Raw genomic sequence first — 27,323 nt, forward strand, 5'->3', positions numbered from 1 at the left:
AGGGTGACTGAATGATACAGGAAACAAATGATGAGTTCCCAAAGGCAGCTGTCAGTTGGCTCTACTCACGCAAGCAGCCTATATTGTGCAAATGACTCCATGTTTGTAAAGTGCTTAGAGTTTAGTCTCTGACCAATAGCTAGTGCTATATATATAAGTATTACAAGTACTAGTACTACTAATACTACTATCAATGTCTTTTTCAAGCACAGGCTGTTTCTTTTCAGTATCATTCGAGAGGAAGACAGGTGTGGCATGCGAAACGATAAAAACACCTCTTGCAAAAAGTCAACTCTCTCTTTTTTTTTTTCTTTTTCTTTTATTGGTTGATCAGTTTGTTTCAAAAACTGACTGGAATGTGTAGCAAAAACATTAGATATGTTCACACTGAAAACCGTGACCATTACTGACAGACAGATAAAATATGTACAACAACAAAATGGCAACTGGGCATCAAGACTGGTGCAGATTGTCACTGTGTTCTCACTCTCTCTTCCCTGTGGTTTACATTTGGTGATAAATCATCAAACACATTTTGCGTTAAGCCAAAGTCAGACATCAAAACAAACAATCGAAAAAAAAAAAGATGGGAATGTACTCTTGACAAATGTAACGCACAATCTGCATTCTACCAACAAAAGGAATTATGACAAATGTAATGCACAAACTGCATACTATAAACAATAAATTACCAACAGGCTGGATGCTATGAATGACAGCATGTTGAAATTATATCTTACACATAAAACCACTAGTGGAATATTGGTACTGACCAGTGGAATACTGTTTGGTACTGGCCAGTGGATTCTGGTACTGACCAGTGGAATTTTGGTACTGACCAGTGGGGTTCTGACCAGTATCAGTATCAGTAGCTCAAGGAGGCGTCACTGCGTTCGGTCAATCCATATACGCTACACCACATCTGCCAAGCAGATGCCTGACCAGCAGCGTAACCCAATGGTACTGACCAGTGGAATTCTAGTACTGACCAGTGGAACCCTGGTACTGACCAGTGGAAGTCTAGTACTTACCAGGTACTGACCAGTGGATTCTAGTACTGACAAATGGAATTTGGTTCTGACCAGTGGAATTCTAGTACTGACCAGTGGAATCCTGGTACTGACCAGTGGAATTTGGTACTGACCAGGTACTGACCAGTGGATTCTAGTACTGACAAGTGGAATTTGGTTCTGACCAGTGGATTCTGGTACTGACCAGTGGAAATTGTAGTACTGACCAATGGAAACCTGGTACTGACCAGTGGAATTTGGTACTGACCAGTGAAATTTGGTACTGACCAGTGGAATCCTGGTACTGACCAGTGGAATTTTTTTTTTACTGACCAGTGGAATCCTGGTACTGACCAGTGGAATCCTGATACTGACCAGTGGAATCCTGGTACTGACCAGTGGAATCCTGATACTGACCAGTGGAATTTTGGTACAGATGACAGAAAACTGACAGGACAGTGATGAAGAGGTTTTATTTTGTTATCTAAAGAAAATAAAAGACAAGGGGTTGGATGATCTGAGGTCTGGAAAGATCACTTGCTGCTTAATTCATCAGGGCTCTTTACAACAGAGACAAGCATTCAGACCAATCAAACTGTCAAAACATTTGCCAACACGCCAGTTACCTTGCTCAAAATTTTGGTGTTAGAAGGCAACAGTAACCGCTTTTAACCGATCATGAGAACAGGATGAGAATGTGAACAATTTTCAAATTCTGTTCTTTTTTTTTCCAATAATCTTTTGGTCCAGTCAAAGCTGCAGCAAAGCAAGCATGCATACACATTACATCAAAAGAACTTTTTTTTTTTTTTTTTTTTTTTTTTTAAAGACACTTTGTTGTATAATACCAGCTTCTTTCTTGTTCGACAAGATATGTGTTGTCCAAAAAAAAAAAAAAAGTTTATGTCAATGCGAGTCTCATATAGTTATATATATAAAAAAGTTCAATCAGTGTAAGTCTTCCAAGATTAGATATACTATTGAAAATGATCAATATCTACAACTGGATCAAAATTTGATCACTATTGCCTCCATGTCTCCTGTTAAAAGTGAGTCTTTTCCAAATGTTTTTTGTTTTATATTCAAAAAGTTGCTGGTGACTGTTCATGTAAAATGTTATGAGGCAGAGACTTCATGACTTGTAGTCAAATGCTGAACTATTATGCACACAGGAAAGCTGGAGATGAAAAACAAACATCATAATCATGTAAAAAGTAGAACACACCTTGTATGAAAATGCATCCACCACTTTTGCTCTTTAGAACATCCTTTGACATCAAACCTGAGTCAAGATCATAACAATTTTGACAACAAAGTCATTTTCACATTACACAACAAAATCTCAACATGAAAATGTTGACATGCAACTATCTATTTACAAAAAAAAACAACAACAACAAACAAACAAACAAACCAACAACAAACAAACAAAAAAACAACAATATGCTGTGAAAAAATCTCTGGCAAGTAAATTCCTATTGTAATATTAAAAATCCCCGACTTCCTTTACTGGCACTTTTCATTGCTTTCAAGGCAACCGTATCATGAATATCTGCTTTGATGCTTTTCTGTGTGTTTTTTTCAAATTCTTTACGGGGCCTATTTCTTTCCAGTTTTGACTCAGACTCAGTTGCTACTTGTGTAGCCAGCTTGTGGTATGTGTGTAATCCTCCCATACACCTGTTAAAAAGAATCTAAACAAAACATCCCTGAATATGGTGCCTGGCTGCCTAGATGGCTGAGTAAAAGTGATCCTTCATGTAAAAGTCAACTGGTGGACTATGGGAGTTGAAGCCCGTGAAGAAAGAAAAGAAGAAGACAGCGAGTGAAAAGATAACATCACTGTCACTACAGCTCTTCAGCCTGAGCCCAGACAGAACTGTGCTCTTTTTGTTCAGCTGAACAGTGTAGGAACTGTGGCATTGGACTTCCCATCCGGTGTTCACCACTGATCTGGGTTCAAAGCCCCGTTTGGCATGGTGTTGTGTCCTTGGGAAAGACGCTGGACTCCCATTTTCCCCATTCCACCAATGACAGGACAATTGTCAAGCCAAACATTTTTTTTTTTTGAGGAAGTGTCTGGGTTTGTTCCAATGTACCTTTTATTTACCTGTGTGCTAGCTGAATCTGTAGTGTAAGCACCACTGACTTGAAGTTGTGTACCTTGAGTATGGAGAGAGTTACCACTCTTTACTATCAATTGTTTTTTGTTGATGTAATTTTCACTTAGATACCATGCAGTGGACAACAAATACAACTATCTAGATAACTCCTGAGTTTTTTTCTTTTGCATATTTTGTACCGTTTTTATGCCTTACACTTGATTATAGATACAAGTAACATCTCATGTCTTTTTTCCTTTTCTTTTTTGCATTAACTTTATACAGAAAAGTGAAGACAAGTCCTAGAATTAAAGATACCAAAACAGAAAATTAATCCCATTGAATACACAATGCTTCCATGCAGTGTATCACATTCACAGCCAATTTTTTATTTATTTTTTATTTTTTTTATTTTTTATAACTTTGGTAGAAAGATCTACTGACTTAAGAAAACTGAAATGGGTTTGACAGACTGACAATAGCAGTTATCCTATCTCATCATGTCCCTTTCAGCAAACTCATGACAAACATCAGGGCTGAAAAACAAAATTGTCCATTTCAAAAATGCAAAAAAAAAAAAAAAATCACTGGATTTCTTGATTTCGTAATTTTCCTGTTATGATATTACAGCATGCTTTTTCACAACTTTTGAGTTTTGTGTGTAATATCATTGAATGTTTGACTGAGACCATAATGCTGGCAATATTTTCGTTGATGCATATATGCAGTCTCTCTCTCTGACACACACACACACACACACACACACACACTCAAACAAATGCATTTCAGGCCTAACACATGCCATCATTGATGAGGTCAAAAGATATAAGCCAACAACACATCCCTCTTGAACAAATCAGCAAGCTACTGTTTTCTCCATCTCGGCACTTTTTAACTAGTCAGCACATTCAACTGCACCACACCATTCTTGATTCCTCATTCTCCCAAAACAGACCAACACCAACACACATCTCACTTGAAAACACATGTCTCGCTTCACTTGAAAACACACGTCTCGCTTCACTTGAAAAAACCAAAACATCAGTCCACCCAACAAACAACCACAGGCAAGTTTCCACACCCTCCCCCCCACACACACCCCTCCTCACACACACCCCCACCCCCACCTGTCTCGGAATCTGCAGGGGCCCAAAATCAAGACTGGAATGATGACACAATGAGACAGGAGCATGGGAGATTCCCGTTGTTTGACTTGTGACTACAGTCCGTGACAGTCACTGTCCTTGGCTTCCTTCTCACTCAGGACTTGCGGCCCTGTATAGAGGCCAGCTGGCTGGAGCTGATCGTTCCGTAGGCCTGAGCGTAACTGCCAAACATGGCTTTGGGGGCCCCTGCCGATGGATTGTTGACGGCATTGTTGAACTGTTTGCGGCCGTACACTGGCTTGGGGCGAGGGTTGGAGGCAGAAATAGGGCGCTGACCTGGTGCCTGCACATCACATTGTCAGAGGCTTGTTAAAGGAAATGTTCCTTCCCCCAAAATTATGTTTAATAATTTCTGTGAATACTGAAAAAAGAATGGATTAGAAAAGTATGCACAAGCAAAGTCACAGTCCTGCGTATATACCCTGGTGTTGACCATTCTGTCAATTTCTTTCTTTTTTTTTTTTTTTCTTTTTTTTTGCCAGCGGATTCAAATCAACTGATCTGAAAACAAAAACACAGTTATGCATTATACACAAAATTATACAACATTCAAAATTATATGTATAGCAATATTCAGATTCTGATATATAGATTAATATTCAGACTGGCACTGACCATTTTGGAATTGGAAACTACGAGCCCTCTCTTCTCGTCTCTGGTGACTGTGGGATGCTGGGTTCTCTGGATCCCTGATATCGGGCGCCCTGGGCCCCTCGCTGCCGCTGGTGCTGATGTCTGCCGATTCTGTCAGCAGCACATTGTCATCATTATCATGGATACTTATATAGTGCCAATCTCCAGTCAGAGACCAAACTCTAAGGTGCTTTACACAGTCATTTGCACAGGCTGCCTGGAACACACCAGGAGTTAATACAGTTGATCCTTGATACTTATATAGCACCTATCTTGCGTCAGAGACCAAGCTCTAAGCGCTTTACTGACAAGGAGTCATTTGCACAACAGGCTGCCTACCTGTGTAGAGTCCAGTGACAACTGCCTTTAGGTGTTCTTCATTCATTTCCTGTGTCATTCGGCCATGCTTCAGTCACTTGCACACACGCATGTAAATATCAGCACACAGCAAATGTTGGATGTTATTTCCGGGTTGTTGTTTTGGTGGTATAGTTGTTGTTTTGGGGGAAGTAGTTTTTGTGCCCCAAAATTTTGTTGTCTAAATCTTGATGATGATGAATAATGATGGGGGTGATGGCAATGGTGTTATGAGGGTCCAGTTAGGTTTGGGATGACTTCATAAGGTGGTACTATAACAATACAACTTCATAAGGTGGTACTCTAACGATACGACTTCATAAGGTGGTACTCTAATGATACAACTTCATAAGGTGGTACTCTAACGATATGACTTCATAATGTGGTACTCTTACGATATGACTTCATAAGGTGGTACTCTAATGATACGACTTCATAAGGTGGTACTCTAACGATATAATCACCACGGTGTCAACCAGGCCCACAGTGTTGATGAGGATATTTGAGTAACCCTCCCAAAGATGTATCCAAGAAGTGGATGGCCCTTGACTGTGTGGGCCCACAGCATGCTCAACTCTGAGTAGGAGTGGGTCAAGGTTAAAAAAGAACAACAACAAAACAGCACCCCTGGTGAGGCACAAACCTACATCCTCCCAGTCATCAGTCTGTGGTGCTACCCACTTTGCCACAATGTTCGGTACAAAGGTTTTTATTGTATGAGTGGGGGGTCAGAACATGATGCACCTCAACTGTGGTCTGAAAATTCTAAGGGCAGAATGATGGTAGCAGGAAAAGTACGGAGCATCGTTTTTTGTTTTTGTTTTCAAACATCTCCTGGTGTCAACCAGGCCTGAGAGATACACAAACCTGCAGTGTTCATCCTGGAACGAAAGCAGCTTGGGTAAATGGCCAAGTCTATCTAAATATGTATGAGTCGGTTCCACATTCTATAGGTCATTACATTTTTTTGTTGTACATTTCGGAATGCATTTTCCTTCCCAATAATTTGACTGGCTTATTGTTTCATTTTTTTCTTTTCTTAACCTTCCAAAGAATGTTCTCTTCTTCTTGATGATACAACAGAATCTACATTCAACACATAATGAGAAATATTTGACATTCAGTGAAGTCATTTCCACCAATAATTACATTTTCAGATTCTTTTTCAATTTCTCTACAAGGTGTCACTGCGTTCAGACAAATCCATACACGCTACACCACATCTGTAAGGCAGATGCCTGACAGCAGCATAACCCAACATGCTTGGTCAGGCCTTAAGTGCATGCATATATATCTGTGTACCTATCAGAGGGGATTCCTTCTACAGAATTTTCCCAGAGGACGACACTTTTGTTGCCATGGGTTCGTTGTCAGTGTGCTAAAAGCGTGCTGCACATGGGACCTAGGGTGATTGTCTCATCCAAATGACTAGATGCTCAGGTTGATTTTCTAGTCAAACCTGAGAGAAAGGGTGAGAGTGGGATGCAAACCCAGACCCTCACAGACATTCAACTGGCAGATGAGCATCTCATCGATCTGCCACCTTCCCACCTGGTGACAGTGGGGCCCACTGGCTCAGCTGGTTAGGGCGCCGTGCTGATAACATGGAAGTCGTGGGTTCGACCCCATGTGGGTCATGGATACAACAATGACAACAAATGACCACAGTGTATACAAGTTGTATGGCCAGACAGTCAACCTCACTTGTGCAGGATTCACGGTTATGTCAGTGTGATGTAGATATTGATTGATGTGGATACTTATATAGCGCCTATCCTCCGTCAGAGACCAAGCTCTAAGCGCTTTACATACACAGGGACATTTGCACAACAGGCTGCCTACCTGGGTAGAGCCGACTGACAGCTGCCACTGGGCGCTCATCATTCGTTTCCTGTATCATTCAATCAGATTTCAGACGCACACACATACACACTCAGACAGACATGTAACATTTTATGTGTATGACCGTTTGTTTTTTTTAAATTTATTTACCCCACCATGTAGGCAGCCATACTCCGTTTTCGGGGGTGTGCATGCTGGGTATATTCTTGTTTCCATAACCCACCGAACGCTGACATGGATTACATGATCTTTAACGTGCGTATTTGATCTTCTGCGTGCACATACACACGAAGGGGGTTCAGGCACTAGCAGGTCTGCACATATGTTGACCTGGGAGATCGGAAAAATCTCCACCCTTTACCCACCAGGTGCACCGAGATTCGAACCCAGGACCCTCAGATTGAAAGTCCAGCGCTTTAACCATTTGGCTATTGCACCCGTCAATATGCATTATCAAAAACTGTGTTTCATTGCAAGGACTCTTTCAGTAGTGTACATCCTCCTCTCTGCACTCAAGACCTCCACCACCCTCATCCCACCCCTGTCACAGTCCTACAGCTCTCTTTCAGTTTTCAATGCTCTTGGAGTATATTTCTCATCCAGCCAAGCGTTGAGAGGAATGTATCCACTGGACAAAGACATTCTCATATTATCATCATGCATGAAATGACTCAGATCATATTTCAACAGGCCCAACACTCGGCTTATATCACACATTGACATAAGTTTACATTTGGGCCAACAGCAAAGTGAGAGCTGTATTATCAATGGTTTCTCCAGTCAATGGGAAACCATTTACAGCTTAGTCTTTTGTGAAGGACTATGACTCTCAAACTATAGGAGGCAAAAATTGCACTGGCTCTTAGTGCTGCAGCCTTGTGGGCTAGTTGGCCTTTGGGAACCATCCCAACGCCGACTGTCCTAAAACCCTCTTGGCCGAGAGAGTGGGGATGTACTTGGGCAAGACACTCTCCACTATAATCAAATTCTAGCCCAAATAGTCGGAACAGCAGTTGCTTCCTCTGCCGTTCTGATGGTCATAGTCGGACACGACTATCATATATATATTTCAAAGGGATGAAGAAAATATTGTGTCATTTCAAACAGCAGGCCCAGGACCTACCAGGCCGTCTGCTTGAGATGAGGCCTGGATGTTCTCGTAACTCCGTGGTCGCATCAAGGGTTTCTGGGATCTGGGCTGGTGGTGGCCATACGCTGGAGGTGCTTCGTGGGACGTCTGTCCATAGGCTGTGAACACAAATCATTCTCTATCAATTATCACATCAAACACACACACATGCACACACACACACTCACACACACACACAAATAAATTCCAAAATAGTAATGAAACATCAAAAGAATAAAACATTTTCACAGCTCATTCCCTTTTTCTTTGGACCCTACCTCCAAGCACAAAATCTCCATACAGTTCTGAACACTGCTTCAGGCTGGGACAATAAACCAAGGTCCTGTGTGCAGCATGCACTAAGAGCTTGACAATGAACTAAAAGCAACATAAAGCTTGTACCTGTTAAATTTCTGAAGAAAATCACTTTGACAGGAAATCAAATGCACTTCTTTTTTTTTCTTTTTCTTTTTTTTTAATTTATAGGAAAACAAATAAACTTTGCTGACAGAAAAAAACGTTTGGTAATTTAAAAAGTGGACCTGCACTATTGCAACACACTGTTCCTGAGATAACACACTGTTCCTGTGATGACACACTATTCCTGCAAAGAGCAGCCCACATCTAACACACCTGCACTATAGCAACACAGTTCCTGTGAAGAGCAGCCCACATCTAACACACCTGCACTACAGCAACACACTATTCCTGTGAAGAGCAGCCCACATCTAACACACCTGCACTATAGCAACACACTGTTCCTGTGAAGAGCAGCCCACATCTAACACACCTGCACTATAGCAACACACTGTTCCTGTGAAGAGCAGCCCACATCTAACACACCTGCACTATAGCAACACACTGTTCCTGTGAAGAGCAGCCCACATCTAACACACCTGCACTACAGCAACACACTATTCCTGTGAAGAGTAGCCCACATCTAACACACCTGCACTATAGCAACACACTGTTACTGGGAAGAGCAGCCCACATCTAACACACCTGCACTATAGCAACACACTGTTCCTGTGAAGAGCAGCCCACATCTAACACACCTGCATTATAGCAACACACTGTTCCTGTGAAGAGCAGCCCACATCTAACACACCTGCACTATAGCAACACAGCAAAGAGCAGCCCACATCTAACACACCTGCACTATAGCAACACAGTTCCTGTGAAGAGCAGCCCACATCTAACACACCTGCACTATAGCAACACAGTTCCTGTGAAGAGCAGCCCACATCTAACACACCTGCACTACAGCAACACACTATTCCTGTGAAGAGCAGCCCACATCTAACACACCTGCACTACAGCAACACACTATTCTGTGAAGAGCAGCCCACATCTAACACACCTGCACTACAGCAACACACTATTCCTGTGAAGAGCAGCCCACATCTAACACACCTGCACTATAGCAACACACTATTCCTGTGAAGAGCAGCCCACATCTAACACACCTGCACTACAGCAACACACTATTCCTGTGAAGAGCAGCCCACATCTAACACACCTGCACTACAGCAACACACTATTCCTGTGAAGAGCAGCCCACATCTAACACACCTGCACTATAGCAACACACTATTCCTGTGAAGAGCAGCCCACATCTAACACACCTGCACTACAGCAACACACTATTCCTGTGAAGAGCAGCCCACATCTAACACACCTGCACTACAGCAACACACTATTCCTGTGAAGAGCAGCCCACATCTAACACACCTGCGCTATAGCAACACACTGTTCCTGTGAAGAGCAGCCCACATCTAACACACCTGCACTATAGCAACACACTGTTTCTGCAAAGAGCAGCCCACATCTAACACACCTGCACTATAGCAACACACTGTTCCTGTGAAGAGCAGCCCACATCTAACACACCTGCACTATAGCAACACACTGTTCCTGTGAAGAGCAGCCCACATCTAACACACCTGCACTATAGCAACACACTGTTCCTGTGAAGAGCAGCCCACATCTAACACAGAGAACTCTGTTGTGACGAAGAGTAATACAGCACAAAATAACACAACACAACAGGATGCGATACAATACAATATACCTCTTAAGGCTTAAAGCCTTACTTCCAAACACAACCTGACAGTTCTGAACATTGTCATTGGCTGTTAACTTTTTAGAATTTCCCTCTACTCATGTGTGAATCTTGTGATCAGGAATAAAGGCAGTATGAAGAAAAAGATAACTCAAAGAATTTAACGTTAACCTCTGGCCTGTTAACTTTTGTGGTGCACATGCACACACATACTTGCAGAAAGAAAAGACAATGAGTAAATGAATGAAATAATACCAAACGTTTTTACACAACAAATATGTCAGAATGAAAATATGGGTTATTTGTCCAAACTTAAAATCCTGCTTCAAGGAGTTCTTCCCTTCTTTTGAACTCATAGAATATGTAAATACCAACATATCTAATTACGTTCACATCTTCATTTTATAACAATTGTGCCAATTCTACATGACGATCTTTTCTAAACTGCCTATGTTTAAAAATATATTTCTCTCTTAAAGATCTGTAGACATCGCAATGCAGCAAAAAATGAAATTCATCCTCTTACCTGATTACAGAAAGGATATGTCTTTGTGTTATCACTATATCATTTCTTTCAGATCACTTATACCAAGCCTAAACTTTACAAAGTTCACCTTGCACTTGTTTATTGTTATCTGTGTCAGTTCAGATTCTGGCTGTAGCAGAAGAAGAAGAAGAAGAAGAAGAAGAAGAAGAAGAAGAAAAGAGAGAGACTCCATACTGGATGGAAACGACGACTGATGCTGCTGCTGCTGAGCCTGAGGCTGATGGGGGTGGGTGTCGGTGGGGTGGCGAGCAGCGGCCATTTTCGGGGAGGGTCTGTTGGGGGGCAGGCCGGCATTCTCCTTGGGCTCCTGCTCCATGGACTGGTCCTCTGGCTCTGGCTCCGCGGCCTGCTGACTGGCGGCGTTCCGTGACTCCTCTCGCCTCCTCCGGCGTCGCTCAGCCTTCTTCTGCATGATCATCTGATCCACAGTTTTCAGTTTCACTTTCTCAACTGCGTTTGGACAAACCCATATCCACCACTCCACATCTGCTAGGCAGATGCCTGCCCAGCAGCATGACTCAACACGCTTGGTCAGGCCTTGAGTGCTTGCATGTATATATATTTGTTTACCTGTCAGAGTGGATTTCTCTTACAGAATTTCGCTAACGGACAACACTCTTATTGCCATGGGTTCTTTTTCAGCGTGCCAAGAGCGTGCAGCAGACGGGATCTTGGTTTATTGTCTCACCCAAATGATTGGATGCTCAGTTTGATTTTCCAGTCAAATTAAGAAGAAAAGGGTGACAGCAGGATTCAAACCAAGATTCTCACAGACTCTCTGTACTGGCAGAAGAGCTTCTTAACCATCCTGCCACCTTTCCCCTGCCGGAAAACAAATCAGACCTGGGGTGGGGGACTTGCCTCCATTTAGGAAGTGAAAAAATACACTAGACCTTGAGAAGTGGTCTGGATGCTGTGACAGAACAACAATACAATACAATGAATACAATACAATACAATGCAATACAATACAATACAGTTTTTCTGTCTCCAAGAGGATATATGTTTGCACTAAGTTACCCCAAAATGTTTAGTTGTTTTAGTTTTTTTTCTATTTCTCAGCTTTCTGTAGCATCAGCATGATTTGTCTGTTCATCATCAGGTGGGAGAACAAATTAGACTTCAGGTTTCAAGGAGGAGATTTTTTTTGTGTGCGCGGCATGTTAAAAGACAAATTAAAAAAAAACCAAAAAACACTTTAAGCTTTTGATTCTCTACTTTCTTCTGCATGACCATCGGTTCATAAATCCGATTTCAGGTTTCAAGAATGAAGAAGCATACATTTTTGTGGCAAGTTATAGAAAATATATTTTGCTTTTTATTTCTGTCGTTCCATCAATTTTCTGGTTTCAGGGAAGATATAATTTTGTCGCAAATTATCCTCCAACCTCCACCACCCCTAAAAAAAAATAATTAAAAAAAAGCTTTTGATCCTATGCTTTCTTCTGAATGTGCTTTGTGCTTTGATAGGAGAACAAACAGTTTTAATGCTTTTTGAAAATATACATTTCTTTTTGAGTTTAAAAGCACACACACACACACACACACACACACACACACACACACATACACACACACATATATATATAAATATGGGTATAGATATAGATACAGATAGATATATATATATATATATATATATATATAGAGAGAGAGAGAGAGAGAGAGAGAGAGAGAGAGATAGGTAGATAGATAGATAGATCTCTCTTTGTCTTTTTTTTCCCTTTAGGATTAGAATGGTATACTTATTTGTATGAGAGTTTACATAAAGAGGTTTGAATTTTGGGTTTGTTTTGTTTGCATTAGAAACTGAAATCATCATAATTAAAATACGAGAAGAAGAGCTTCTGTTGAATGATTCATAATTGATCAGATAAAACTTAGTAGAGTGCTGTATTAGAAAGTCATGTATTGTATGCTGGGTCATTGATCTGCTGAAAAAATCTCTGGTTTTGGATGAATAAATTCATTTGCATTTCACAAACAATTCAAGCATAAGAGAGAAAAACAGAAAGGTATGTGTTCATACTGACCTCATAAAGTTTGCTTCGATACTGATCCACGGTCAGCTGCACATCATCACTCAGTGGAGGAACAACATCAAAGTTTAACGACACTTCTTCAGCTGGATTGTGAAACCTGTGTGACAAACACGTTGTCATGGATGGAGCTGTGAGTTCAGGGTAAAGTCGTATCATCACAAGTTGGCAAAAAGCAAACCAAGAGTCAATGAAACTGTTAAGAATAAGTCTTCTTTTCTTTACTCACACATACATGCAGTCACATGTGTGTGTATGATGCACACACACACACACACACACACACACACACACACACACACAGACACACACATGCGTGTGTGCACACGTGCGCACTTGTGCATTGCAAACACACACATGCACACAGACAGACACACACGCACATACACACACACACACACAAACATATACACATACTAAACACACACAAACATATACACGTACTTAACTACAATATCAGCTTCATTCACTTGCACTCTCCCTATGCATAACAGAAAAAATACCAGAATAATAACAAAAACGATTTATTCTTATCCACTCCATTATCCACTCTATGTGTGTGTGTGTGTGTACGTGCATGTACGTGTATGTGTGTTCTTGTGTGTGTGTGTGTGTGTGTGTGTGTGTGTGTGTGTGTGTGTGTTCTTGTGTGTGTGTGTGTGTGTGTGCACGACTGACTGAAGTCTGACTGAATAATGGGAAAACAAATGATAAATGCCTAAAGGCAGATGTCATAAGGCTCTAGCCAGGTTTGCAGCCTGTCGTACAAATGACTTGGTGTCTGTTAAGTGCTTAGAGCTTGGTCTCTGACCAAAGACAGGTGCTATACGAGTACCCATATCAATCAACCAGATAAAACAGATCATACCTGGTGACAAAGGGATGCCTCAGCGCCTCATCGGCGGTGATGCGTTTGTCAGGGTTGAACTGCAGGAGGCGCTGCATCAGGTCCACGCCCTCCACTGGAGCATCACTCAGCATCTCCTCCAGGGACTTCTTGGGTCTGCACCACAAGTTGGACATGAACAGGTCTGGAAGGAACCCTTCTTCATCTGTAAAACCCTAGGTGTTTAGGCCTACCTCATCAAGTTGGACATGAACGGGTCTGAAAGGAAGCCTTCTTCATCTGTAGAACTCTAGGTGTTTAGGCCTACCTCATCAAGTTGGACATGAATGGGTCTGAAAGGAAGCCTTCTTCATCTGTAGAACTCTAGGTGTTTAGGCCTACCTCATCAAGTTGGACATGAATGGGTCTGAAAGGAAGCCTTCTTCATCTGTAGAACTCTAGGTGTTTAGGCCTACCTCATCAAGTTGGACATGAACGGGTCTGAAAGGAAGCCTTCTTCATCTGTAGAACTCTAGGTGTTTAGGCCTACCTCATCAAGTTGGACATGAATGGGTCTGAAAGGAAGCCTTCTTCATCTGTAGAACTCTAGGTGTTTAGGCCTACCTCATCAAGTTGGACATGAATGGGTCTGAAAGGAAGCCTTCTTCATCTGTAGAACTCTAGGTGTTTAGGCCTACCTCATCAAGTTGGACATGAATGGGTCTGAAAGGAAGCCTTCTTCATCTGTAGAACTCTAGGTGTTTAGGCCTACCTCATCAAGTTGGACATGAATGGGTCTGAAAGGAAGCCTTCTTCATCTGTAGAACTCTAGGTGTTTAGGCCTACCTCATCAAGGTGGATATGAAAGGGTCTGGAAGGAAGCCTTCTTTGTAGGACTCTAGGTGTTTAGGCCTACCTCATCAAGGTGGATATGAAAGGGTCTGGAAGGAAGCCTTCTTTGTATGACTCTAGGTGTTTAGGCCTACCTCATCAAGTTGGACATGAAAGGGGCTGAAACGAAACCTTCTTTGTAGGACTCTAGGTGTTTAGGCCTACCTCATCAAGCTGGACATGAAAGGGTCTGGAAGGAAGCCTTCTTCGTCTGTAGAACTCTAGGTGTTTAGGCCTACCTCATCAAGTTGGACATAATGAGGAGTTCTGATGCTACGAATTTCAGACCAACTATCATGACATAGCTGAAAGGACTTGATGAAGACATGAGATGGTGCCACGATATCTCATTGTCTTTTCTGCACTTACCTGAGTGTGTAGAGATCACACTGTGAGTATGAAACAGTCAGTCAGACAGACACACCAACAAACATGCGGTCATAAACACAAAGAGAGAGTAGCATACGTCACATAAAACGTGTCATACTTCATGTCATTTTTCACATGACAAAATTAATTTTTGAAAAAGGTCTATAAACAGAAAACATGGAAAATCTGTTTACTGTAATATCACATTTTTGTAATTTTTGTTAAACATGAATGGGAATTTGCAAACTTAACAATAAGAATGTGTCTTTTCCTAAATACTGTGACTGATATAGTACAGTTATGTTTCATGCTAGCAGTACTAAGCCAATAAAGCCTTGATGACTCAGAGCACCCAGAAACACCAACTGTCAAAGTTACCGAACCTGATCTGCCTTACTGTTGTATGACAGAATAATTAGTTACTTCCTTTATATGAACTGAGGACCGCATTTTTTTTTTAGAGGAAACTCTTGGCTTTACTGGCCCCAGGTCTCAACCCACAGCTAGCAGACAGGGCCTTTTGGCATGTGAGTCCAAAAAATCAGTTAACAGACCTTAACAGTTTAACAACACAGTATACAAATAAACTTCTTTTTTTTTCTTTTTTTTTTTACATTATAAAAATGCATCTCATGAGCTTCTGTTGTATGATTTTTTGACATGATATCCAGTGTCTTAGCCAGTGATGCTACTGTTCCAAAGTCAAACAGCAGACTTTTCATTGCCAAAAACACAGACATTCTATTCAACATGTTGCATGGTTATTTTTCTTGAGTTCAGGGGAAGGTACCACTGCAGAGTCAGGAGTTGGACTTTTGATCCAGAGTTCACCAGTGATGAGAGTTGGACTTTTGATCCAGAGTTCACCAGTGATGAGAGTTAGACTTTTGATCCAGTGTTCATCAGTGATGAGAGTTAAACTTTTGATCCAGAGTTCACCAGTGATGAGAGTTAGACTTTTGATCCAGTGTTCACCAGTGATGAGAGTTAGACTTTTGATCCAGAGTTCACCAGTGATAAGAGTTAGACTGTTGATCCAGAGTTCACCAGTGATGAGAGTTGGACTTTTGATCCAGAGTTCACCAGTGATAAGAGTTGGACTGTTGATCCAGTGTTCACCAGTGATGAGAGTTGGACTGTTGATCCAGAGTTCACCAGTGATAAGAGTTGGACTGTTGATCCAGTGTTCACCAGTGATAAGAGTTGGACTGTTGATCCAGTGTTCACCAGTGATGAGAGTTGGACTGTCGATCCAGAGTTCACCAGTGATAAGAGTTGGACTGTTGATCCAGAGTTCACCAGTGATAAGAGTTGGACTGTTGATCCAGTGTTCACCAGTGATGAGAGTTGGAAGCCCCACTGGAAAAGCACTTTACTCTGATTTTCCCCATTCCACCCATGTGTGAATGGGTTAGGTCATTTCCTGACCCAGGTCAGACAAGGTCAAAAGGGCAATAGGAGAGGACTTGACCTACCTTCTAATATACCAAGCCCAGGATATGAATTCACTACCCCAATTGCAGTATAAGGATAAGCAGCTTTTTTATTTTATTTTAAACCATAGCCTTTCTTAACCCCTTGACTGCCATAAATGTATTACGTACCTGCATAGTGACGTCACTAATGATGTCATCAGAAAAAGAGAAATAGCTCTGTAAGGCTGAAAATTCACACAGTTCGTCTAGAGTGGTATATCTCCAGACCATTTTCTCAGTTTTAGGCTTATTGTTTTGGATAATGTTTTATGACCTGAAACACCACTTTCTGGTGTTTTCCCCCTGGCAGTGAAGGGGTTAAAAATACTATTCTTGGTGACTGAGCAAACAAAAGACTTACTTTCCAGAAGCTTTCTCCAACACTGAAGCACCGTACTGTGAACGCAGACTGTCAATATCTGCACAGCAATCAAACATGCCATTAACGCCTGATATCAGTCTGCCAATATATTGATTAACCCTATCACTGCTGAAACATGCTGAAATAAAATCGGTGGGGCAAGAGTTTGAAAGGTAGTTACTATGCTTTGTGTTGATATCAGTGGTGTGACAGATTTCACTGAACAAAGGCAATGCAATCCCAGAGGAAGAATGTATACAGACTGGTGACTGACATCCTGACCTGTAAGATCTGCCTTATAATTTATATCTGTGAGGTGACAGCCTGTGTGTGTGTGTGTGTGTGTGTGTGTGTGTAACCATGCAAATGTACATGTGTGTGTGTATGTGTATGTGTGTATGTCCTTGCACATGTGAATGTCTAAATGTGTGCGCTTGCGTGCACATGTGAGAGTGTGTGTGTGCATGCATGTGTGTGTGTGTGTGTGTGCAATATGCAGACCTGCATGCAGACATACAGGAGTATAGTATGTGTATCTTTGCAGAGGATAAATCAGCTCTCACCTCCTCTGTGTGTGTGTGTGCAATATGCAGACCTGCATGCAGACATACAGGAGTATAGTATGTGTATCTTTGCAGAGGATAAATCAGCTCTCACCTCCTCTGTGTGTGTGTGCAATATGCAGACCTGCATGCAGACATACAGGAGTATAGTATGTGTGTCTTTGCAGAGGATAAATCAGCTCTCACCTCCTCTGTGTGTGTGTGTGCAATATGCAGACCTGCATGCAGACATACAGGAGTGTAGTATGTGTGTCTTTGCAGAGGACAAATCAGCCCTCACCTCCTCTGCTGGGTGTGGGTATGCTGGCCATGATGCGCTCGATCTGGTTCAGTGTGGAGGACCCTGGGAACAGAGGCTTCCCTAGCAACATCTCTCCCAGAATGCACCCTAAGCTCCACATGTCCACGCCCTTGGTGTACCTGAACAATACCATAATAACAACACTTATAATAATAACAATAACCACAACAACAACAATAATAATAATAATGACAATAATAATGATAATAATAATGAGGATATTGATAATAATGATAACAACTTGGTATACCTGAACAAAACAATAATAACAACAACACTTATAATAACAACAACAACAATAACAATGATAATAATAATAATAATAATAATAACAACGATGATGATAATAATAATGAGGATACTGATAATAATGATAACAATAATAATGAGGATATTGCTAATAATGATAATGATAATAGAAAAAGAAGGAGAAGAAGAAGAAAAGATTAATGATAGAAAATAAAAATAAAGCTAATAATGATGATGATGCTGATAATAATAACAACAATAACAATACCAATAACACTGATAATCATAATCATAAAAATAATAATAGTAATGATAGCAATAATTTGATGCATGGAGTGCCTCTCCATGCGAAACATGCTTGACTGTGTTGTACAAACACCACAATGTAAAAACGGACATGAAAAATCAAGCATATAAACACCAAAGCCAAAAACATTAAATGCATTACCCTGCACAGACATACAACCAAACACTCAAACATTAATCTATGTGCAAACTGATAACTGTACAATCAGTTGTTTCCCTACTGTGCAAAATGAGAATGATACAATCAGTTCTTTCTCTACTGTGCAAAGTGAGAACTGTACAATCAGTTGTTTCTCTACTGTGCAAAGTGAGAACTATACAATCAGCTGTACAATCAGTTGTTTCTCTACTGTGTAAAGTGAGAACTATACAATCAGTTCTTTCTCTACTGTGTAAAGTGAGAACTATACAATCAGTTCTTTCTCTACTGTGTAAAGTGAGAACTATACAATCAGTTGTTTCTCTACTGTGCAAAGTGAGAACTATACAATCAGTTGTTTCTCTACTGTGTGAAGTGAGAACTATACAATCAATTGTTTCTCTACTGTGTGAAGTGAGAACTATACAATCAGTTGTTTCTCTACTGTGCAAAGTGAGAACTATACAATCAATTGTTTCTCTACTGTGTGAAGTGAGAACTATACAATCAATTGTTTCTCTACTGTGTGAAGTGAGAACTGTACAACCAGTTGTTTCTCTACTGTACAAAGTGAGAACTGTACAATCAATTGTTTCTCTACTGTGTGAAGTGAGAACTGTACAATCAGTTGTTTCTCTACTGTGTGAAGTGAGAACTGTACAATCAGTTGTTTCTCTACTGTGCAAAGTGAGAACTATACAATCAGTTGTTTCTCTACTGTGCAAAGTGAGAACTATACAATCAGTTGTTTCTCTACTGTGCAAAGTGAGAACTATACAATCAGTTGTTTCTCTACTGTGCAAAGTGAGAACTATACAATCAGTTGTTTCTCTACTGTGCAAAGTGAGAACTATACAATCAGCTGTACAATCAGTTGTTTCTCTACTGTGCAAAGTGAGAACTATAAAATCAATTGTTTCTCTACTGTGCAAAGTGAGAACTGTACAATCAGTTGTTTCTCTACTGCAATGGGAATGCATTTGCAGCTTAGTCTTTTGTGAAGGAGTATGACTCTCAAACTAGGAGGTAATTTTGCGCTGGCTCTTTGTGCTGCAGTCTTGGGGGCTAGTTGGCCTTTGGGAACCATGCCTGAAAGCCGACTGTCCTAACACTGAATGTCCTAAAGCCCTCAAGCCCAAGAGAGTGGGGCTGTAACTTGGACAAGACATTCTCCATTCTAGCCCAGATTGTCAGGACAGCAGTTATCTCCTCATCTGAAAGAGAGTCATAATCTGACATGTGTACATGTGAACATACATGTTACTTGAATAAAGATTTGTTTGAACAAACCATGAAACAAAGTCTGCAAAAAATCCTGCACAATGGAAAAAAAAAAAAAAAAGGTTCCCTGTGTAACCGACATAATATTCCCTCTCACCTGTGTGATGCCAGGAGAATTTCCGGCGCTCTGTACCAGCGAGTGGCCACATATTCCGTCAGATTTGGATCTCCAGCCTCATCGATACCAATCTGCGTCAAGGAGCGTGCCAGGCCAAAGTCACACAGCTTCACTATACACTCGCTATCCAGCAGAATGTTGGAAGGCTGCAAAACCAAACAATAAAGCAACATACAAATTGTTTGGGGTTATTTTGCTAATCATATATCAGCTGTTTTTTCTCTCAGATATCCTGTCTCATATCAAAATGTTTCAACTCTGTGTGTGCGTTTGTGCATGCGTGTGTGTGTCTATGTGTGTCAGTGTGTGTCTGTGTGTGTGTCTGTGTCTGTGTGTCAGTGTTTGTTCATATTTGTTTGTGTGAGACTTAGTTCTCTTAAGACTGATTGACAGGTTTATTCATTAATCAATTAACTGATTGATTCATAGTAGCATTGTATACCATATTACTGAACAAAATCAGTAAAACTGATAATCAAAAAATCATCTCTGTATCAATACATGCAATTATGAATCATAAATACAAATGAAACTGCCTGAGAATGATAGAATGTCATACACACAAGCATGCACACACACACACACACACACACACACACACACACACACACACACACATCCGTCTAAAAACACTTATAGTGAATAGACGTTAAACTGAAGAACACACACACACACACACACACACACACACACACACATCTTAATCCAAGAGACACACACATATGAAAGTGACTGGAAAAAAAACACACCAAAAAAACAAGAAAGTAAGAAAAGATAGCACTCTCAATAGTGAATAACCTATTTCTGTGTTGTGTGTTTACCTTCAAGTCTCGATGAATGACATTCCCAGAGTGGAGGTACTTTGTTGCCTTGAACAGTTGGTACATCACATAGCGCTTGTGGACATCTTTCAGGATATTGCCTCGTTTGATAACATTGTGCAAGTCTGTTTCTGTTCAACACACATGTAACAGTGTATCAGATTTATTCATATCTGCAATTTGCAGTATTGTATTGGTGTACATTGATTTTGTCTTTCACCTCCGTGTCCTCACATGCTGTTGTGTGGTGCTATGCACTGTTGTATATGTACTGTTTCATGTGAGGTGCTTTGAGACCATTATATCAATATATGGGAAGTTTGCGCCATATAAGTACATTATTTTACTATTATTGTTATCATTATCATTTATAATTCACCTCCCATGACAAAAGAAAAAAAAAAATTATAGACAGAGAGTAGAGACAGGAAGAGACAGAGATGTACAAAAAAACCCATGTAATCATAGCCTTAATTAAGCATAAAAAACATAAAAACTGAGACAAACAAACCTAAAGAATTCACTTAAGTGTACAGCAATATGACAGCATCCATGCACATGTGTGTGTGCTTACACGTGTACTTGCATCTGTGTACATACATTCCAGAGAGACAGATTGTGCTTGTGTGTGTGTGTGATGAGGGGTTAGGGTCTGTGACTGCATCTACATCTGTGTCTGTGTAAGGAAAATACACTCTCTCCAACAGTTAGTCTGCATCTGTGCATCTGTTTCATCTCGATGAACACATCAATGATCAGTTCAGTCTAGTGACAGACATCTTGCTACGCAATCCTTACCCATAAATTCAAACACCAGGTAGATGTCTTTGTCATTTTCTGCCTTGATAACATTGTGAAGTTTAATCACGTTTGGGTGATCCCCAAATTCCTGGAGAAACATGATTTCCCTGAATGTCCTCTGCAACAGAATGAACCAGAATTTAGACATACATACAGAAAGATTTTATCATCACTTGTCTCAGCTAGCAACACTGCCAACAGTTAAAATATCAGACACTGTATTAGCTGTAGTAGTAGCAATGATGTCAGGTGTCACTAACAATATTAAAAGATCTGTGTGTGTGTGTGTGTGTGTGTGTGTGTGTGTGTGTGTGTGTGTGTGTGTGTGTGTGTGTGTGTGTGTGTGTGTGTGTGTGTGTGTGTGTGTGTGTGTGTGTGTGTGTGTGTGTGTGTGTGCGTGTGTAAGTGTGTGCATGCATTCATGCATGTCTGCATTCATGCCTGCTTGTGTGAATGCCTGCACATGTGTACATGTGAGAGAGAGAGAGAGAGAGAGAGACAGAGACAGAGAGACAGAGAGAGAGAGAATCTGTGTTTATGTCTGTGAGTGTGCATGTACCTGTATGTGCACAAGTAATACTGTTTTATGTTCATAAACAAACAAACAAACAAAAAAGCAATGTTTCAGGAATACAAAAATCACATAACTGTAGAAAACAGCAAAAACATAAACAATAAAAAACAACAACCAAAGCATTAGGTACCTGAGCATCTGTTTGGTTCCTAAAAGCGTCAAAAATCTTTTTGACTGCCACCACTTCTCCTGTGCGCCTGTCAATAGCTTTCCAAACGATCCCATATGCCTGGAAATGAGGAAATGAAGAAGAGTCATAAACATACAAGTTAAAAGAAAAGAAAAGAAATGCACTCAGCGTTTCTTTTTTCTTTTTTTTTAAATAACAAAACACAATATAAGATGGATATAGTATATAGTATAAATAGTTTAACAGAGTTAATGAGAAATCAAACTGCCAGTTATCCCATGCCAAAAATAAGTCGATGCAATAATCAGGTGGCTGAATGGTTAGAGCACCAGTTCTTGCCCCAGTTTCCTCAGTTCCATCCCTGGTTTAAACACATCTGGTGGTCTGACAGGTCAACATGTGTGCAGACCTGCTATAGTGCCTGGACCCTTTAACTGTGTGTTATGTACACATGCAGAAGGTCAAATATGCATGTTAAAGATCCTGTAATCAATGTGAAACCAAAACAAAAAACAACAACAAAAAACCTTCGGATGATTCAGGTTCAGTCTCTCAAAGAGACACCACTAAGTTTGAACAAATCCATGTATGCACTACACAATGTCTGCTAGGCCAATGCCAGACAAGCAGCACAACCCAACATGTCTAGTCAGGCCTTCAGTGCATGCATGTATATTTTCTGCTGTGATCTTCATAAAGAGTAGATACAGACACACGCATGAGTATAAAAAAGAGCATCTCTCTCTCTCTCTCTCTCTCTCTCTCTCTCTATATATATATATATATATATATATATATATATATATCCATTTATATGTGTCTATGTGTCTGTGTGTGTGCAAGTGTGTGTGTGTGAAAGTGTGTGTGTGTACATACACACTTGCATAGAATGTACATGCATGTGCCACATATTTCAATAGTGTGACAGGATGTCGGGAGTCAGAAATATGTTATAAATTGTTAAAAACTCTCTCTCTCTCTCTGTTTGTGTGTGTGTGTGTGTGTGTGTGTGTGTGTGTGTGTGTGTGTGTGTGTGTGTGTGTGTGTGTGTGTGTGTTAGAGTGACAGAATAATCAACTAGCTGATTGTGGTCGCTGCCAAGGAACAAGAAGTATGTGTATGTGTGTGTGTGTGTGTGAACGCGCGCATGTGTGTGTGTGTGTGTGTGTGTGTGTGAGTGTCTCTGTATGTCTGTGCCTGTGTGTCTGTGTGAGATATGTGCAAGCATCTCAATGGTGTTTTTTTTGTTTGGTTGGTTGTTGTTTTTTTGCCTCAGTCTGCTTGTGATTATGTGCGTGAAAAGAAATGTGTGCCTGCTTGCATTAAAGAGCATGCTAACACAATGTCCACAGCTTAACATGATGTGTGGATCTCATAATACATCGTGATCAGACCATCATCATACATCCACACACCCATGTTTCACCCGTGTCACACACTTGCACGCAAAATCATACCTTGAAACGCGCTTTATAAAACAATGAATGAGCCGTGCACTTCACTTACCCCTTTACCAAGTCGTTTCTTGATCTCATACTTCTTGGTGATGTGTGGCTCTATTTCTGAACTCATAGTTTAGATGGAAAAATATCACGAACTTTGCAAAACTGTCATTGATGGCGGACCTACATTTCGAAATAATGTTCAGGATCAGAAACAAAATAGTTCCGCAAATAACTATATTATTGCCTTTCCTTTCGGTCTACTGTCGCGCGTTTGACATCAAATAATCGTTTACAATGTTAGTAGGTTGACATAAAAACCAGGATTGCGTTTAAGATTGCATGTTTTAGAATATATATCAATTGTGCGGAGTAATTTCAGTAGATGTGACCGGAGAATGCGCAGGGATTGCCTACGTCAATATTTCTTGAGTAATTATGTGGTGTATCCATAACAATGGTATGATCCGGAAGTAAACGGTACACTTGCGATTCACCTCTGTACTTTCACTTTCAATGCTTGGTGATTCGTTTTTCAAACTAGGAGAAAATCGTGTTTTTAAATAGTTTCTGGAACCCGTGATGTCATAATTCATCGTTGATTGTTTCATTTCATTTTAGAATCTTGCCAAAACCAGAGTAAGCCGCAGTTCCTTCCAGATATATTTAACTCAGACAACATAACGGCAATGACGATATCCGATGGAGGATTTTTGACGTAATTGTCTACGACTCAGTGTAAACATGTTTAAATTTTACACGTTCGGTATACTTACACATGTGTGGGGGATTATGCACAGAGAGAGAGAGGGGGGGGAGGGAGGAGAGAGAGAGAGAGAGAGAGAGAGAGAGAGAGAGAGAGATCAGAGACAGAGACAGAGACAGACAGACAGACTGAGACAGAAACAGAGACAGAGACAGAGACAGAGACAGACAGACAGACAGAGTTAGAGGAAAAAACTGGGGATAAAAGTAGTTTGTAACAGAAATGAAATAAGCTTCTTTACACCATGCCCTATGTCGTCATTTCAAGTTTCAATGATACATGCATGCTTACATACATACATACATACATACATACATACATACGTACGTACGTACGTACGTACGTACATACATACGTACATACATGCATGCATACATACATGCATATGCTTACTTACATACATACATACATACATACATACATACATACATACATACATACATACATACATACATACATACATACATACATAATCTCACTCACTCTCACTGTCTTATTCGACTGAATCTCTCACTTACTCTCACACTCACTATCTTACTCACACTCTCACTCACATTCACACTTACACACTCTCTTACACACTCACTCAGTCTCACACTCACTCACTCATCTCATACATTCTCTCTCTCTCTCTCTCTCTCTCTCTCTCTCTCTCTCTCTCTCTCTCTGTCTGTCTTTGCGTCCAGTCTGTCTCTGTCCCTGTCTCTCTCTCTCTCGCTCGCTCGCTTGCTGTCGCTGTCATTCTCGCTCTCTTAGAGCGGGAAGGAGAAGAAATGCATGGTATGTGAATCCGTCGGAAAAAAAAAATTAAGTTGAACACAATAGATTCGGAAACCAATCATTTATTCATCCACCCGTCCATCCATCCATCCATCCATCCATCCATCGATCCATCGATCGATCGATCCATCCATCCATCCATCCATCCATTAATCACTCGGTCCATCCATCCATTCATTGATCAGTTCAGTCGTCCATTCATTCATCCACCGACCCATTCATCCATCCATCCGTCACCAGTCCATTATTTCCTTCATTGTTTGATTGATTGATTGATTGATCAGTTGATTCGTTTATTCATCTATCAGCCAGCGCTCACAACAATTCCACGAGACTGCACTTTCACCGTGTAGGGGACCCAGTGCCTGTGGAGATGGCAATCTTATACGCGAATTAATTCCTCCAGCGCTGTGCCGCAGACGCAGGACTGGATTATTACACTGACCAGTCACACGCAGCGACCGACTGACTGGGGCGTGAAGTCCGCCATTCATTCATTCAATCCTTCATTCACAGCCCTATGGATCGATCATTATTTTCACAATCTTCCATCGATCCTGCTTGCCGTCAGGGGTGACCGGTTTCTTCTCCAGCCTGTTTTGGTCACACCGCTGTCACGCGTGAGTGGAGACGGGAGTTTTGGAAGGGGGTGGGGGAGGGGGGGAGTAGAGGGTGTGGTAAACCAGGCAGACCCCCACCCCTACACAGACAGACAGACAGACACACACACACACAGAAACGCACGCACGCACGCACACACACACACACACACACACACACACACATGGCCTAGAGGTAACGCGTCCGCCTAGGAAGCGAGAGAATCTGAGCGCGCTGGTTCGAATCACGGCTCAGCCGCCGATATTTTCTCCCCCTCCACTAGACCTTGAGTGGTGGTCTGGACGCTAGTCATTCGGATGAGACGATAAACCGAGGTCCCGTGTGCAGCATGCACTTAGCGCACGTAAAAGAACCCACGGCAACAAAAGGGTTGTTCCTGGCAAAATTCTGTAGAAAAATCCACTTCGATAGGAAAAACAAATAAAACTGCACGCAGGAAAAAAAAAGAAAAAAAAAAGGGGGTGGCGCTGTAGTGTAGCGACGCGCTCTCCCTGGGGAGAGCAGCCCGAATTTCACACAGAGAAATCTGTTGTGATAAAAAGAAATACAAATACAAATACAAATACACACACACTGACACTCACTCACACGTACTGCACTCCCCTCTACCAAACTAATCAAAACAAAAACACCGCCACTTCTAGCGTAAGCCCATGCTCTTCAGCGAAATTCATGCGGGAAAAAAGAACCCCACAAAATAGAACTACAACTGATATGATTAACAAAAATAAGATTTTTTAAAAACTTTTATTCATAAAAAAGACATAAGATAGAATAAACAAAATAAAATAAAGTAAAATAAAATAGAATAACTACAACTAAAAATGGTTATCATAGAAATTGGTGTCAAGCACTTTGTTGAACCCCGTGGTCCAGTAGTAATCGAGTGTGTCATGTCTTGCCTCAGAGTAGGCCTCTCACTCCTTGTCCCAACACTTCAAAATAATCTTCAGCTGCTTATCGTTCTCAAGGGGCGTTACCCTCCCATACTCTGGTTACCCCGTGCTTCTCAGTTGTCGTTCTTGTCCAAACGGGGGAACATCTCACCGGTTTGTGTCTGTCATTTTCACATCCGCGGTGAAATGAGAGTAAGCGGTAAACGAGAAGGTTGACAGATATAAACTGTCTTTTGATTAAAGTACACTACCGCACACACACACACACACACACACACGCATACACACACACACACACACACACATGTGCGTGCGGCCATTTGAACGCACGCACTCGCCGCTAAGCATGCACACACACACACCGGACACACACCGACGCACATTCACTTACGCACGCCCTTTTGCTGACACTGTTTATCTCTGTTAATATCCCAGGCTACCACAAAGACTAAGGACCAGTTCTCCCCCTTTCTCTGCCCCTCCGCCCCCCCCTCCCCAACCCCGTGCCTATCTGTGTGTGTATTTCAATTTTGTCCAAACAGGGAACTATGATCAGTTTCTGTCTGTAATTTTGTCCGTACGCGGTGATGATTCTGGAAGTGAGAAGTATGTGAGCTGATGACAGATGCAAACTGTGTTTTGATGAAACATTCACAACCTCTAAATGTTGACTGACGATCATATACACCGGCCAGAGCGCGCCCACACTCATCCGCCCTCTCCTAC

At 41.2% G+C, this 27,323-nt stretch overlaps 1 protein-coding gene across 1 annotated transcript; it reads right to left on the reverse strand.

Annotated features, from left to right (window-relative positions):
• Window positions 1-1,378: 1,378 nt before the first annotated feature.
• On the reverse strand, window positions 1,379-23,745 carry LOC143279894 (extracellular signal-regulated kinase 2-like). The gene is made up of 13 exons (XM_076584198.1): window positions 23,599-23,745; window positions 22,093-22,191; window positions 21,386-21,506; window positions 20,588-20,718; window positions 19,746-19,912; window positions 17,653-17,792; window positions 16,810-16,867; window positions 13,756-13,890; window positions 12,882-12,987; window positions 11,023-11,266; window positions 8,234-8,358; window positions 4,894-5,022; window positions 1,379-4,561 (listed from the first exon to the last, which is right to left on the reverse strand). Exons 1-13 carry the CDS (start codon window positions 23,662-23,664, stop codon window positions 4,373-4,375), a joined length of 1,710 nt encoding a protein of 569 aa, XP_076440313.1. The 5' UTR covers window positions 23,665-23,745; the 3' UTR covers window positions 1,379-4,372.
• Between the last annotated feature and the right edge of the window lie 3,578 nt (window positions 23,746-27,323).

Source organism: Babylonia areolata, chromosome 3, assembly GCF_041734735.1.
Source record: "Babylonia areolata isolate BAREFJ2019XMU chromosome 3, ASM4173473v1, whole genome shotgun sequence".
NCBI lineage: Eukaryota > Metazoa > Mollusca > Gastropoda > Neogastropoda > Buccinidae > Babylonia > Babylonia areolata.

What these genes read in the sequence shown, in the direction of transcription:
- LOC143279894 (XM_076584198.1), bottom strand. Translation starts at nt 23,664, where the DNA reads ATGAGTTCAGAAATAGAGCCACACATCACCAAGAAGTATGAGATCAAG. An exon ending in ATCGAAGCAAACTTTATGAG is followed by an intron (nt 11,267 to 12,881) that starts GTCAGTATGAAC and finishes ACTGTGGATCAG; the next exon opens with ATGATCATGCAGAAGAAGGC. An exon ending in CATCTCAAGCAGACGGCCTG is followed by an intron (nt 5,023 to 8,233) that starts GTAGGTCCTGGG and finishes TGCTGCTGACAG; the next exon opens with AATCGGCAGACATCAGCACC.